Source organism: Myotis davidii, unplaced genomic scaffold, assembly GCF_000327345.1.
Source record: "Myotis davidii unplaced genomic scaffold, ASM32734v1 scaffold488, whole genome shotgun sequence".
In the NCBI taxonomy this organism is placed as follows: Eukaryota; Metazoa; Chordata; class Mammalia; order Chiroptera; family Vespertilionidae; genus Myotis; species Myotis davidii.
This window is the reverse complement of record NW_006300365.1, coordinates 976,426-993,288: the sequence shown is the minus strand read 5'-3', so window position 1 is coordinate 993,288 and position 16,863 is coordinate 976,426. Positions and strand designations below refer to the sequence as shown.

Sequence of the window (16,863 nt, the reverse complement as noted above, 5' to 3'; positions counted from 1 at the left end):
TAAGGGGGAAAGATCAACCAGAGGACTTGCATGCAGGCATATAGGCCTAACCAATGGACACGGACCACGGGGGGGGCGGGTGAGGGCATGAGCGGGGGGGGTAGAGGGTAACGTGGGGACAAGGACACATACGTAATTTCTTAATCAATAAAAAATATATTAAAAAAAAAAAAAGAATATGCTCAACTAAAGAGTCTAAAAATTGATTTAGAGACACTCCTATAGTAATGTTGCCAGGTAGTTAAATTTGTATTTCAGAAAATCAACTGTTTTAGTATAAGCATATGTAACATTCAGATTTTATTTGCTAAATCACACTATCCTAACACGGCCATTTCCAAATAATGAAAGAAAAAAAAATCCGTGGTACTTCTTGCTATGTCAAACAAGAAGAGCTAATTCATATGCAATACCAAAATTCAGAATGAAACTCAATCACATTAGATTAGTAGTTTCTACTCATCACTGTTCTCTTTTAAAAAAAATAGGGTAGGTTTTTAAAAATTCTAAGGGGAAAAAAGTGAGTTTTTTAAAAGACCATGGGCTATCTATTACTCAGTAATAAATATAAAAGAACAATTGAGACTAAATTTCTTCACACACAGAAATATTATGCATTCAATTTTTACCTTAGGTAGTTATTGTGCTATACTGGCTACTAATTATAGAAGTATTAGGTAAAAATGACAGATTTATAACAACTGATTAATTTAGTAACATGCCCGATGATGATCAGATATAGGAATTACCTCACAGGATTACTAGTCAAAGAAACTCGAAGTGACTCCAGGCACGTTACAAGTCTCTCGTCTGCAGGCCCCATTTTTAGTTCATGAATGAATTCCTGAGGTGAGATCTGCCGATTCCTCTTAAGACTTCCCTGTAAAATAAGTCCAAAAAAAATTTTAATTTATATTGTGTAAAGATTAGCCATTAAAATAACAATTTCATTAGCCCCACCTTTCATATTAATGGCTGCACACAACTATTCGGATAAGTATTACTTTGCGAGGATGATTTCTTTACCTGCACCCATAAATCCATAAATTCATAATCCATGGTAGCCATAAAAGATAGTAACATAATATCAAAACATTTGCAAATTAAAATAACTACTTTTCAAATAAAAAAATATGAAAAACAATAAATGCATATCATAAAAAGTATTTTAAAATATACTAATATATTTTAGGTGCACTCAAATAACAAAACTAATATAAGAATGACCTTATTAAAATGAATATCCCAAACAACACAAAAAGCCTGAGATTTTATCCTACATACAAGCTGAGTTAGCCTGCCTGCTCCTGTTTCATGGATGCTGACGGAAAACACAAGACTCCTACGGGAGAGTCAAAACCTTTACTATGCATATATTCACTCCCCAACCCACCCACTCCCACAGGGATGATGCAGAGTCCCCAGAGGTGATGGATGCCTTCACATGCCGTGGATTGTGTCACAGGGAAGAACACTGAGCTCGGGGGATTCAGCACTTTTATAGTGAGCAGTAACAAGCCTGCTTATTATCCAGAGACAAATATAACTTCACTTCTAAGGCTACCCACTGTAAATGCAACCCTGAGAAATGGCCTGGGTAAAGAGCATTCATGCCTCCAGTTCCTGGCATAACCAGAAAAAATATACAGTGATACTCAGGGCCAATGGCAGCCTGCCTCCCCCAATGATAAATATCTCTCGTAAAGAATTTGTGTTCAGAATACTTAACAAACCCCTATAAATCAATAGTAACAACACAAATAGTCCAATCACAAAAGAAGACATATGAATGGCCAATAATCACATGAAATGATGTTCACAATCATTTATCAGGAGGGAAATGCAGACTAAAACAAGTAAAATAACACGCTAGACTCCCTACACTGGTGAGGGTGTGAAGCACCTGGAGCCTCCTACATGACTGGTGAAGATATAACATGGTATTGCCACTCCGCAGAAGAGTTTTAACCGTTTCTTTTAAAACTAAATATACACGGACTATAGGACTCAGCAACTGCACAACTAGGTGTTAAGTAGGAGGGGTAAATATATCCATACAATGTTCAGAACAGTTTTATTCATAATAGCCAAAGACTGGAAACAACCCAAGTAAGTATTCATTAACAAGTTTGGTTATGTCCATACAATAGAATACTACACAACAACAAAATTTCACTACTGATAATGCAACAAAATAAATGAATCCAAAAAAATATGTTGAGTTAAAGAGGTCAAACAAAAAAATTCATAGTATGGTTCCACCATTTATATAAAAGACCAAATCCAACCTGTCAATTTTTTCTGCAGGATCATTTTACATTTTAGTTCAAGATATGGAAGCAGAGATGTTAATTTTTGGTGTGTTTGATTAGCGCATGGGGTTAAAGGTGGACATTTTAAGTGGGCAGCAAGTAGATTTTTCCAATAAACACTGAGAAAAACGGACTAAACTCATTGGCTAAAAAATACCTCTTTATTTCAGTTATATAAAGTTTTTCTAGCTTGAACAATTTATTAGGCAATAAATTGCCTAAAGGCTTCTGCATTGTCCCCTGAGATTCCTGCCTCTTACCAAGACCTCACCATCATAGACCCATCCTTGCACAGGCCTACTCCTAGGTACCAGTTAGATCTGGGCTGAGACTAACTTCCCAGGACAGGCCGTGTATGAGCCACATAAACTGAGCCCCCACCTCAATGGATTCCTTTTTTCCAAAGGCTCACCACTCTGTATTAAAATAACTTTTACATTTATTATTTAAAGGAAATGTTGAATGTCTACAATGTGTCATATCTTGTTTACATGATGTAGATACAGAGGTAAAAAAAAAAGTCAAAGATGACTTCTGGGTTTTTAGTCTAAGCCAAAATATGGTGCCATCTACTTGAATGGGAAGATGAAAGGAGGAGAGTGATAGGGAATGTAGCTATTTAAAAGTTACAATTGACCCAGTGATCCCACTTCTAGGAATATATCCCAGGAAACGAGAAACACCAATCAGAAAGGATATATGCATCCCTATGTTCATAGCAGCACAATTTACCATAGCGAAGATCTGGAAACAGCCTAAGTGCCCATCAGCAGATGGATGGATTAGAACTAGAAAGTAAACTTCGTGAGGGTGAAATTAAAAAAAAAATTAATGCGCCAAAAATGCTTGACACAGGGTGGGGGAAAAAAAAGGAGACATATGTAATATTCTTTATAATACTTTAAGCAATAAAAATAAATTTAAAAAAAACTTTAAAAAAAAAGTTAGGAGTTTGAGCCCTGGCTGGTGTGCTAAGTGGTTACAGCAGTGATGGCGAACCTTTTGAGCTCGGCATGTCAGCATTTTGAAAAACCCTAACTTAACTATGGTGCATGTCACATATGGAAATTTTTTGAAATTTGCAACCATAGTAAAACAAAGAATTATATTTTTGATATTTATTTTATATATTTAAATGCCATTTAACAAAGAAAAATCAACCAAAAAAATGAGTTTGTGTGTCCCCTCTGACACACGTGTCATAGGTTCGCCATCACAGGGTTAGAGCGTCAGCCCACACACTGAAGGGTCATGGGTTCAATTCCCGGTCAAGGGCAGGTACCTGGGTTGCGGGTTCGCTCCCACTCCCAAGGCACTAGTGTGAGGCAACCAGTCCATGTTTCTCTCTCACATCGATGTTTCTCTCTCCTCTTCCTCTTCCCCCTCCTCCTTCTCCTCCTCCCTCCCTTCTTTTCACTCTCTCTGAGAAAAGCAATGGGGAAAAAATTCTCGTATAAGAATTAAAATTAATTAATTAAAGTTACCAGTTTGAGCTAGTGACATTTTTGTAAAAAATAACATTTGAGCAGAGACCCGAGTAAAGAGGAGGGGACATGGGAAATCTGGGAGATGGATATTCCAAGCAAACACAAAGCCCTAAGGCAGGAATGGTATATTCAAAGGAGAGCAAGAAGACACATTTGAATCCCAGTGAGCATGACAGAGTTATAGATGACAAAGACAGACAAAAGAGGAGACGGGATGGAAAAATTACAGTCTGAGTGCCAAGTGTTTTTGCTTGACTCTTGAGCTAAGCATACTTTTTACATTTTAAGAAGCTTATAAAGACAACAGGAGGCGCAGGAGAAAAGGGAGGGGGAAGACAAAGCAGCAGCAACTGAGGCTCTATGGATATACAAAGCCTAAAATGTTTATTTATGATCTTGACCATTTAAGAAAAAGTTTGTAAGCCCCTGATATGGTCTTACAAACCACAGTGAGTACTTTAGGCTTTATTCTGAGTGAGTGAAAAACTATTGGAGGGTACTGAGCAGAGAAAAGACCTAATAAGCTCTATTATTATTATTATCATCATCATCATCATCACATCATCATCATCATCATCATCATCATTATTCTAAGTCCTGTGTGGCAACAAACATAAATGAAAAAACATGAAACAAGGAGGCCAATAAGAAGGCTAGCATATTGTTTGCTCACGAATTGACAGTAGCCAGGTATAAGATGCCTGTGATGGAAGACAGAGTTACTCAACATGAAGTTGGATCAGACAAGATTTGCTGATAGTTTGGATGTGACATGTGAAAGAAAAAGAATTTCAAGATGATGCCAAAGCTTTTGGTCTCAACAAATAAATGAATGGTGTCACCATCTACTAATCACCGTGACCTTGTCAATATCAGTTTGGCAGGTGGATTGGAGATAAGCCTGATCAGAACTTCACGGGGGAAAGCAAGAAAAAGAATGTACCACTCTGAAGAAATTTTCTGTAAGAAAGGAGCAAAAATTGGGGCAGTAGTTGTGGTGTTACTGGGGGAGGGGACTAAACCATATTTGTATGCTGATGGGAATGAATGACCAAGCAAAAGGGAATAAATTGATGATGTAGAGGGTAGTTATAGATGCAAAAAAGCAAACAAGTGAACACTAAAAAAAAAATTGAGTAGATGACAGAGAAAGTGACCTACTATATAAGAGAAACGATTGACCTTACAAAGTTGCAGGAAAAGTGTATCACTATAGGAAGAGCAAAAACAGAATCAAAGGGAATAGATTCAGGTTGAGTGTTAGATCTGGTGATTAGGAAGTGAGGTATGGCAGGTCTGCTTCCTCAATGTTCAGTGATAGAAGCAGTAATAAAATCAGCTAACAGTAAAAATGCAGAACTAGAAGTATGCGAAGATATGAAATCATTTTCAGAAAATGATAAGGTCTGATATCTGTTAAGCTATGTATTATTTGCATGTTGGTCAACTGTGGTCATTAGGGAACCACCAGTCAGTGTGGCTACATGCTTCCTCCTAAATGCATGCTGTGCTGAGGTGCAAATGGAAAGGAGATGGGAAGTTTGACCAAGGGCAGAATTTATATAGAAAGACAAGTAAACTGAAGGTTTATGCAAGAGAACAAAGGACTGTGTGTCTAAGGTTCAAAAGGAGAGAAGTAAAGGCATGGTGAGGTGAGGAGACACTAAATATATAAAATCATAGAGTCATGTGTTTCTGAAGAATTAAACTCCCCGGTCACTGGTGGGAATGAGGTGGAGGTTCTTGGGGCACAGCTGAAAGAAGCATTTTCAGAAGCTCCCATGGGTAGATGGTATGTGGAAGATTTTATTGGAGTAGAGTTACATTCCTCAGTCTCCAATGTCGCATTTCCTCCAAGGCAGTCCTGAAAGGGAGGCAGCTGGGAGTTCAGCAGAGCCAGAAACAAGGCCAATGTCCAGAGCTTCCGTCTCATGTTGCAGCTGGGTACAGTTCAGCATTCAGGCCAGTTTAAAGTCTATTCGTCCATGTGTGGAGTCCAACATGGCCGTGCGCCATCTGGTGCAGGGGAGCGTGCCCCTGCAACAGGAGTCACAGGTGCACAATGCCCTGGAGCCAAGAGACAGCGAACTTCCTTGTTTGGAAGTTTATATATTCAGGCCTCTCGAGTTTGCAGTGGCCATGCCCAATTACCTATTTCCGGGTGTGATTGACAGGCAAGCATTTTCCCATGTCACTCAGACCTTACTGGACATGCGTCTAAACTGCCTTAGCCAGTCCCTTCCCCTATCAATCATGGGAGAACAGACCTGGGAATGTTAAATGCAGCTTTTCGGACAGCTGTGTAAATGTCATGCCTATATTATTTATAACAACCAGATTATTACACCAGCATCAAATGAATTAGCAGTTCTAAAAGGGTTATAGAATTCTTAAAGTGGGAATATTAAGTAAGTAGGAAAGGCCGTTTGCATTTTACTATCCAAGATAAGGAGTGGTTGAGATTGGGTGGAAAAACCAAAATCACTGGGAGTGATAAAGTGAAGGAAATAAGCTATGGCAGTGGTAGTGGCAGGAAGAAAAGCAATGAGCTGGGAAGCCACGTCTCCTAGAAGTAAGAAGCCTGTCAGCAAACGCCAGCACCTCTGTATGTGAGGCCTTCCTCTCCCCTAGAATGCAACTACTAGGGCATGTCTGCCTCTGCCTAAATCACTGTAAAATGTTGGCATTCAATGAATGAATGAGGTTATAATAAAATGGAAAGTATACAAAGACTGAGGATTAAAACAAGAAACAATGTTTAAAAAACAATTCTGAAAAAAACAAATGCTTAATCAGAAGAAAATATTTCAAATTAAAGACATAGAAAACAGACCAAATAATTGGGAAATTTGCTTTCAGCACAATTCCTGCCCCCTTTTATTATATTACTATCAAAATACAGGTATAAAAGAAAGGAAATTGAGGAAGAAAATATTATGTTACATGAAATATTCCTTTTAAGCACAGTTCTTATGTTTCTTTCATTTTACATAACTTCAAAGGAAGTGGGAAGTAGGAGGAGAGAAGAAAAGGAAGCTCATATCTACAAGTCCATTAGCCATAAACATGAAAATGCTTAGAAAGCTTTATCACCTGTGATATCAAACACATTACTGAGATAAGGATGTCTGCCTGACATCATAAAAATTAGAAGGGTATTTATCCAACATAATTTTTAAATCTTTTTTAATCCCTTAGTAAACTTTATTCTAAAACACTGAATGCAGAACAGAAAGTACATACATTATTCTTGTCAGAATCTTTATTAAATATATTCTAAGGTATAAAACATAACACTCACTTGATTACTTACTAGTAGCCCTGCGCACGAATCAGTGTGCCAGTAACTCGCTACCGCCCTCCAGTAGCTCTCCACCCGCTGCCCTGCCCTCCTGAAGCTCCCCCAGCCCCTCTCCCCGACCCCGCTCCCCGTCATAGCTTGCTACCCTACCGCTCCTGTAGCTCTCCACCACCCGCTTGTAGCCAGTAGCTCACTGTTGCCCTCCTGTAGCTCCCTACCCTCCTGCTGATCCGTAATCTGGTCATTACTTGGTCGTTATGCGGCACTCACTGCGTAATGACCATTTGCATTTTACATCTTTATAATATAGGATTTCCCTTACCATTTCTATTTCTCTAAAACAAAACATTATTTCAGTAAAGGTAATTAGTTACCATTTCCTTTGATCCTTCTTAGAACAAATTCTTCGGTCCCTGCCTCAATGCTTTCAATGTCATGTCAGTTCAGGTGTAAGAATTATTCGGTGTATGTATCTTTACTGTTTTATCTTATTTATTTGTTTGCAGAGTAATACCAAATACCATTTTATGACAAATTAAAAATATACCATACCTCAAGTAACCAGTGGAAAACACTGAAGAACTGATTTTCTTTCTTTTTTTAAAATAATTAAATGATTTCTATACAATCATGGAGAATCCACAATTAAATAACATGATTTTTAAAACAATATAAGTAGAAAGCTAAATCTAAACACCCTGCATTCTCTGCAGACACTGACACAGCATAATGTCAGTGTGGGTCAAGATAGCAATCTTTTAGTGCCTAATAAAATATCAAACACATGGCAGCTGCTTTAGGCAAAAGTATGCCTAGATTATTTGACACAGCACAGAAATCAGAAATTATATTCTTAAGCATTAATCAGATCACTATAAGTATTATTCCACACATGAAATCAAATCTTGTTTCTCCTGAAAAGCCTATACCACAATTTACCATCAACATCCTCAACTGCAGGCAAAGTGTAGTCTTTTGATCACACTCTAAAATTGCTGATTTTCTAAGCCAGTCAGAGAAAGGTAAATATCACATGATCTCACTCATTTGTGGAATATAATGAACAACATAAACTGATGAAGAAAAACAGATCCAGAGACAGAGAAGCATCAATCAGACCGTCAAACCTCAGAGGGAAGGTAGGGGAGGGGAGGGGTAAGGGGGAGAGATCAACCAAAGAGGACACATATGTAATGCCTTAATAAAGAAAAAAGAATTTTAAAAAACTTCTGATTTTCCATTAATAAATCAATATGACAATTAAATAATTAAAGGAAAAAGTGCTGATTTTCTTTATGAATTTAACATAAAGACCCAAACTATATAGCTTCTAGAGATGTAAAGTTTTAAATATTGGGGATTGGAAGAACAGGTTGAAACTACAAGTAATTTTTGTATGAAGTTAATTACTAGACTCAAGATCCTTCTCCATAATATTTAGTTTGCAATTTTTAGCTCATCAACTACAGAAAACAAAGAGTCCATCAACATAAAGCCAAAATAGTCAAAAAGCCTAAGTTCTCATAGTTATGAGTCTGTGTGTACTCTCCCATGGGTGTATGTGTCTCTCTCTATGTCTATATGTTTTAATTTATGTCAGTAACTATAAATGAACTGTCTTAGTTTCTTTATAGTATTATAATTCCTAAATTCTTGGTACCTATTATTTAGGTGATGAGACTTGTTAAGATGAATGATACAAAATATAGAGACTATTTAAAGATATAGTTTGCATTGATAATGACAATATTTTAAGAAAATATCAGAGTCAGCACTGAACAAAAAGAGTAAGCACAGTTGCTGCCAAGGGAGTAATTATAATCTAAATTACTATCATGTATATTGCTATTAAAATGCATTGCAACAATTTCCTTACATTTTTCAAATGATTTCTAGCATCTCTCGTGTCACTGATCAACAGAAACACTAAGCTGTCATTGCAATACAAATTATTTCTTCTCAGAACATTTACAACCCTAACAGATCACCATTGCCAATAAAATTTGTTACTCAGAAATGATATTATGCAAACTCATACTAGGAGCTATGAGTGATGTGAAGTGCTGTAGAAACAAAATAAAGTTTAGCAAAGAGTTCCCTTAAAGAGTTACTCATAACATCTTTTCATAAACATTTAATGAGCACCATTATGTAGCAAGAACTCTGGCTATAATTTTGGAGGCTGCTTTTAAAGTACATTAAAAATAACATACGCTAAAGTTTAGAATTACCAAGTACATTATTACAAAGAATTATGATATAGAAAATATGCTGTTCTTCTTTCAGTTTCTAAAGTATCTCTAAAGTAATAAAAAATGATTGACAGAACACTATTTTAGACACATAGAAATTAACTTAAAATAACAAAGAAATTTCTACAGTTAAGCTTTTTCACTATATTCACAACATACTACCAAATTCACATTAACTTCCCTTCTGGTCACAGGAAAGCTTTCCTGCTTTGGCTCATTGCCTTCAATAAGACACTTGAATAATTACACTATTTTATGTACTTAAGAAGGGTTGCTTCAACTGCTGAATTCAATATCCTGGTGTTATAAAACTTCTACTGCTTACCATGACCAGAACTGAGGTGTTAGAGGTGTTATTTTAGCTTTCAAGCCTTAAAAGTGAGATACCATAATAGTTAACGGTCAACTGCTTCTACCCAAGGCCAGAGACTAGCAGCTGAATAAACAATGGTGAGGCACACGCATGAGCACATTGCATCAAGTGTATCACGCAGCTATAAGAATGAGATATCTCTGAATTAATATAGCATGGTTTTTAGAATATATTTTGAAGTGAAAACATCACAAAAGAATACATATAGTATATTACCTTGTGTTTATGAAAGAAAAATGAGAAAATACAATTTTTTTATTTGTATGAAATGATGGAGAAAGAAATATGATGATAAAAATGTGACACTAATGAGACTGCATACCTTTCAAGGGGTGGATGGGAATATGGTGAAGATGAAAGAGTAGAACAAGAAATGAGGATGAGTGACAATTCTCTGAATATACCCTTTGTAAGTTTTTGGTGGTGTTTTTGTTTGTAGGTTTGTTTTATATAGGGAGGGAGAGAAGGAGGGAGGGAGGGAGGGGCATCCATGTGAGAGAGAAACATTGATCCATTGCATCAGGTACACGCCCTGACTGGGAATCAAACTCACAACCCTTCAGTGCACGGGACAACACTGTAACCACTGAAATACATGGGCCAGGGATTTTTGTATAGTTTTGACTTTTGAAACTAGATATTTCATATAATCAAAAAGAAAAATACAAAATCAAGAAGGATGGGGAAAAAATCCTAAAACAAAATAAATCCAAATCAAATGAACATAACTATATTTCAAATGGTAACAATGTCAGAAATGAACCAGAATATGAAAATTAAAGATATCAGAAAAAACTTCTGGTTTGGGGAGAAAAAGGGGAGGTGGCTATTCTGAGAGGTAGAAGATATGGATAGATAGCTAAAGACAGGAAAAGACAGGTGACTCAATTGGTTAGAGCATCCTCCCCACACACTAAGGTTGTAGATGCAATCCCCAGTCAGGGCACATATAAGAATCAACCAATTAATGCATAAATAAGTGTTACAACAAACTGATGTTTGTTTCTTTTTCTTTCTCTCTCTCTAAAAAAAATTTAAAAGAAAAATAAATACATACATTTTTAAAAAGAAAATGTGCTTCTAAGCATCCAATGGAATGTTTCTTAAAAAACTAAAATAAAAAAGACAAAAACACTAGATATAAGATGGGTGTGTATATATACATATGTGTTTTCTATATATTGATATACAGGTTCTATATATGCACATGTATGTCCACATATATACAATATTCAAATGTATATACATGTTTATATGTACCATATATACACACACATATATACATATATCGTAACTCCTCATAATCTAGCAACCAGATATTGGTTTCTAAAGAGCAGTCCCCACTCAAAGGGACTTTCCTTGGAGAAAGGGCTGATTCCATGGCTGGGGCTAGGACAGCACACAATGATCCTGGGAAATCCTATACAACATAGTAAGGAAGTGCTCAAAGCATAATAGGATATGCAATATACCCAAGAACAAAGGAAGCAATATGAAGGGGTTTCTATTGACCAAACCTACCAGGGTTCAGGAGGGTGGGATGGAGTGACTGGTTAAAAAAGACAGCTTTTCCTGTAGTGTTAATGAAAATTTTCTGGAACTAGATGTTGGGAAGATAAATGCCAATGAACTGTATACTTCAAAATGGTTAATATGATGGATTTTATATTATGCAAATTTTATCATAATAAAAACATTTCAAAAACCATTCATAACACAGAAAATAATTAATTTGTAGTGCTAGAAGTCAGGACAGCTTATCTTGGGGAAGAGGAAGTGTCGTGATGGGGACAGTCAAGCTGGCTGGCACTGCCTTATTTCTCCAGCTGGGGACCGGTTACATGGGTATGTTCATTCTGTAATAGCTTATTTAGTGCTATATTAAAGATTTTTCAACTTTATTATATAAATTTAAGTTAAAATATTTAAAAACTTTCAAATTTACTAATTTTTTATGCTTTATACTATTTCTAAGGTTAGACAAGTACATTCAAGTTGAATTTCTTTCAAATCTTTAATTTAGGTTTTAAAACATGCCATTTAAAATATTTTATACAAGATAACATTATATATTTCCTTGCTAAAAAAATAAAATAAAATCAAAAGGGGAAAATTATACTGTGTCAAATAATGCCACTTGTTTTATTTAGCATCTTTAGTATAACTTTTAAAATGTTAGTTCCAACCCTGGCCAGTTTTCTCAGTGGTTAGAGCAAAAACCTGCACACCAAAGAGTCACGGATTCAATTCCCAGTCAAGGGCATGCCCCTGGGTAGTAGGTTGGGGCACAAGCAGAAAGTCATCAACTGATGTCTCTCTCACACTGATGTTCTCCTTCTCCCTCTTCCTCTCCCTCTCCCTTTCCCTCTTCCTCCTTCCCTCCTTCTCTCCTTACCTCCCTTCCATTCTCTCTAAAAAGCAATGAAGTATTGAAAGGAGATATAGACAAATAAAATTGATCATAAACTGATAACTTGTTGAATGTTAGTGATGGATACATGGGAGGTCAATATATTATTTGCCTATTTCTTTATTTGACAGACATTTTTCTTAAAATGTTTTTTTAAAGACTAAGTTTCCTACACCCCTATCTATGCCTGGTAGATTTTGCTTTCCTGAAGTTTGTTTATTGTGTGTGTTGTTGTTTTTTTAATATAAGCATAATTGAATGGACACAGACAATAGTATGGTGAAGGCCTGGCCGAGGCAGGTGCAGGGTAGAGGGGGTCAATGGGAATAAAAGAAAGGAGAGATTAAAAAATTAAAAAGCAATGAAAAAAAATATCCTTAGGTGAAGATTTAAAATGTTTAGTTCCATTTAAACAACAAATTACACTTTAAAAGTAAAAAAAAAAAGTGTGTGAATTGGGGGGGGGGGGGGCTGATTAACTAAACATGTATGTTCTAATTTGCCAGCATCTCTTTGATGGTTCAATTAAAAATAAAGATTTATTCGGCAGATCTGAACAGGCAGGAAAAAATGTGATGCTTTTAGTCACTGGTTCACTATCTACTTTATTATGTTGATTATGTTTATGTAAAAAGAAATCCACAATAAAATTTCATTGGACATTCAGCAAAAATGGAGAAAAGAGTAGGGAAAAAAATAGTGGGTTAGGGTCTGGGGGTCGGTAAGAAAACACCAGATGTTCCAGTCTTTAAAACTAGGCAATTTGTTTTTCAGCTCCTCCGGGTAATTGCAAAATTATTTGCCTCCACAATTCTAAGTAGTACTTTCAAGTGTCACTGTTGCATTTACAGTGTAAGCCAATCTACACTTTCCGAATCTTTCTTTTTCTTGATTTATGGAAGAAAACTACTTATGATGCATCTTTGTATACACATGCTAGGCTACAAATCTAATCTGTTTATGTTAATAAAAAGCTCAAAAATATAAAACAGTAAAAAAAACACCAATATACTTCAGTTATCCTTCATATAAATAACATTAACAGCTAAGTATGGGTAAAAAAATAAATAGGAAAATGGAAACTAAGGAGAAAATAAACAAATGGGACTACATCAAAATAAAAGGCTTCTGCACAGAAAAAGAAACCATCAACAAAACAAGAAAGCCCACTGCATGAGAGAACATATTTACCAACGTTATATCCAACAAAGGGTTAATCTCCAAAGCCTATAGGGAACTCACACAACTTAACAAATGGAAGATAAACAATCCAATCAAAAAATGGGCAAAGGACCTAAATAGATACTTTTCAAAAGAGGACAAACAGAAGGACAAGAGACATATGAAATCATGCTCAAAGTCACTAATTATCAGACAGATGCAAATCAAAACAACAATGCAGTACCATCTCACACCTGTCAGAAGGACTATCATCAACAAATCAACAAATGACAAGTATCAGCAAATGAGTGGATTAAAAAACTGTGGTACATCTACACAATGGAATACTACACTGCTATAAAAAAAAAAAAAGAAAGAACTCTTACCATTTGCAACAGCCTGGATGGAACTGGACAGCATTATGCTAAGCGAAATAAGCCAGTCAGATAAAGATAATATCACATGATCTCACTCATTTGTGGAATATGATGAACCAAAATAGATCCAGAAACACAAAAGCATCCAATAGACTGTCAAACTTCAGAGGGAAGACGGGAGGGTGGGAAGAAGCGATAAGAGATCAACCAAAGGACTTGTATGCATACAAATAAGCAAAACCAATGGACACAGTCAGAGGATGAGGGCACGTGCTGGGGGCTGGGAGTGGCTGGGAGTGGCTGGGGAGAGGTCAGTGGGGGGAAAAGGAAACAAATGTAATACTTTAAACAATGAAAGACTTTAAATTTTTTTTAAAAGAGTATTAAGTATATTTGGAAAAAAATAAAAAGGCAACCAGTCAATGTTTCTCACATCGTGTTTCTCTCTGTAAAAAAATAAATAAATAAACATATTCTCAGATGAGGATTTAAACACACACACACACACACACACACACACAAGAAAATTCTGCCCTTAAGGTACTCACCATCAGATGGGAAAGACCATCTAAACAGTTACAAGATGGAGGAGTCTGGATACAAATTCATTCTTAGTGAGCAGAGGGAGGATGTCCCATCTGTCACCAAGGTAATCAGGGAAAGCTTCCTTGATTTAAGAACCAGGTCTTACAGGATGAGGAGTGGGAAATAAACAACAGAGTGAGATGAAAGAGCTAGTATATTTTAGGAACTACGTGACTACATTACAGGTGGTGTAGGGAGTGTGGAGAAGAGAAACACAAAATACACAGAAAGAGAACGTGGAAGGCTCCTGCCTCATACTCGGGGAAGTAAACTTTAACCCACAGATAGCAGAAAGTCACTTCAGAATTGGAAATAAAGCACAAGAAGTGGCAACAGTAAGAAGACAGAAACATGAGCCTCTGAGGCAGCTTATAAGGTTAGAGACAAGGCCAGTCCAGGTGAACTTGTAAGAAAGAATTCATCTTCTCAGTTCTATTATAACCTTTAAAAAAGAAAAAGAAACAGCTGGGAAGAGTTACTAGAGTTGATCACAAAAGTGTGTTGAAGGAAACCCTGACATGTCCTATCTCCAATGCACTTAAGAGACAAAATACATGAGAATCATTTCTCCTGTTAACAGACACAAAGGAGCCTCGTTCTAACCATCCCACACTTCTCATAATACTTAATATTCAAATTTTTTTTTCCGAAACCTACCTTTTCAACCTCATATCCTACTGTTTGTTCTCTTTCATGACAACTTCACTACAGAAAAAATGAACAACTTCCCAACCACTTACACACATCATGGTTTTCCCATACATCTTTGCTGGTATGATTCCTACAGTCTATACATCCACATCCCTACCTCCAAATGTTTAAATTCTACCTGTCCTACATTCTTACTCAATGCCACCTTCCATTGAAACCTTTTCTAATCACCTCAGCAGAAGGTAATTCTGACCTCCAAATTACCACTTCAAGTTTATTTCACCTATGGCACTTCAATTATTTCTAACTGGCTTCATTAACATATTTCTACCTTTTATGACTCCTACCATATTAAAAACTGCTTGGCAATCGAATAAATATTAGGCTCACTTTATACGCATTCCAGAAAACAGGAACTCAAACCATTTAAGAAATCTAACAAATTAAAACCACATTAGGGCAATTGGTTAAAACAATCCATTTATACTCATTCTTTCAAGAGTATATGCTAAGCATCTATTACATGCAGCAAATGTTCCACATGTTAAAAAGAGTGAAATAAACTAAACTAGCAAAAATCCTTATTAAGTTATAGAAATGCACTTTTGGGAAGTTTACCAACTTGGGAGATCATTATTTCCTTTCCAAAATAGCTTCAGTACTATTACTACTTAGACAGTGATTCAATATATTTTAATTACCTCTTAAACCTTTCCTCCAAATATCTACCAAGCATTGCCCCTCATGAACTACCTGGGTAAATAAGGATATCTGTCCTGGTAGAAAATTCTCAAGCTCTGTGCTGAGAAAAAATCTGGAAAAATAGTAAAAAATAACTAATACAAAAATAGGTAACACAAATTATTTGAATTCCCAGGCCTGGTCTCATATATTGATTGGTTGTCTCTTCTACTAAAATGTAGGCTACATGAAAGTAGGGACATGGTGAGCTTTTTTCATTACAATATCCCTATTGCCTAGATTACAGTGTTCAGCAAACCGCGGCTCGCGAGCCACATGCGGCTCTTTGGCCCCTGGAGTGTGGCTCTTCCACAAAATACCGGCTCTTCCACAAAATACTGACTTCTGCGCATGGGCCACAAAGTTTCAATCGCACTGTACGTGCGTGCCCGCACGTGGTATTTTGTGAAAGAGCCACACTCAAGGGGCCAAAGAGATGCATGTGGCTCGCAAGCCGCGGTTTGCCAACCACGAGCCTAGAACAATGCCTGGTACATAGCAATATTTTTATTTTTAAATGAAAATATGGATGGATGGATGGATGGATGGATGAATAAGATTAAATATTTCTAGGAGTCTAACACACATAGTACTATTATAATGACTCAGAGTAAAATCATGACTTGAAGACCTGGCCTGTGTCAAACCATCAACATAGTTTCATCTCTGGATTTGATTGTAAAATACAATTGTCATAAATTCCCAAAGTTGTTTATAAACAGGCTAAATTCCAGCCTGCCATTCCCTAAAAATCATTATTAAAGAGCAAAATAAAATATAACACTTTTAATAAAACATCTGCCTTTATAAATGGACCAAGAACATTCAAGTAGATAGCAAAAATTTACAGGAATATAATTTTAAGTGCAACTTTCATGCATTGATATGTATTATAAGCGATAAACTATTTAATAAGCATAAAAGTAAAGGGTTATCCTTGAAGCAATACCACCTTGAAATCTAATAATGGAAATGGAGAAATTCACACTTGAATTTTTTAATAAGAATGCATAACAAAAATAAAATTTTACATATAAAAGCAAATATGTTATAAATGTTACACAACTAATTCCAGATGAAAATAATTAAATAACTTAATTTCTGAAATGTATACATTACTTTCCATTTTTACAGCCCATATCACAGGTTATGATTCATAATTACATACAATGGCATTGCTGGTAAGTGTTTAAAAACCACCTCTCAGGAACAC

General features: G+C 36.1%; 1 protein-coding gene across 1 annotated transcript in view; it reads right to left on the bottom strand.

The window, feature by feature from the left end:
* Positions 1–16,863, bottom strand: part of DIAPH3 (diaphanous related formin 3) — a 522,899-nt gene that overhangs the window by 433,087 nt on the left and 72,949 nt on the right. Inside the window, exon 4 of the mRNA XM_015572462.1 lies at positions 750–880. Coding sequence (XP_015427948.1) covers positions 750–880 — 131 coding nt within the window. The remainder of the gene's footprint in view (positions 1–749; positions 881–16,863) is intronic.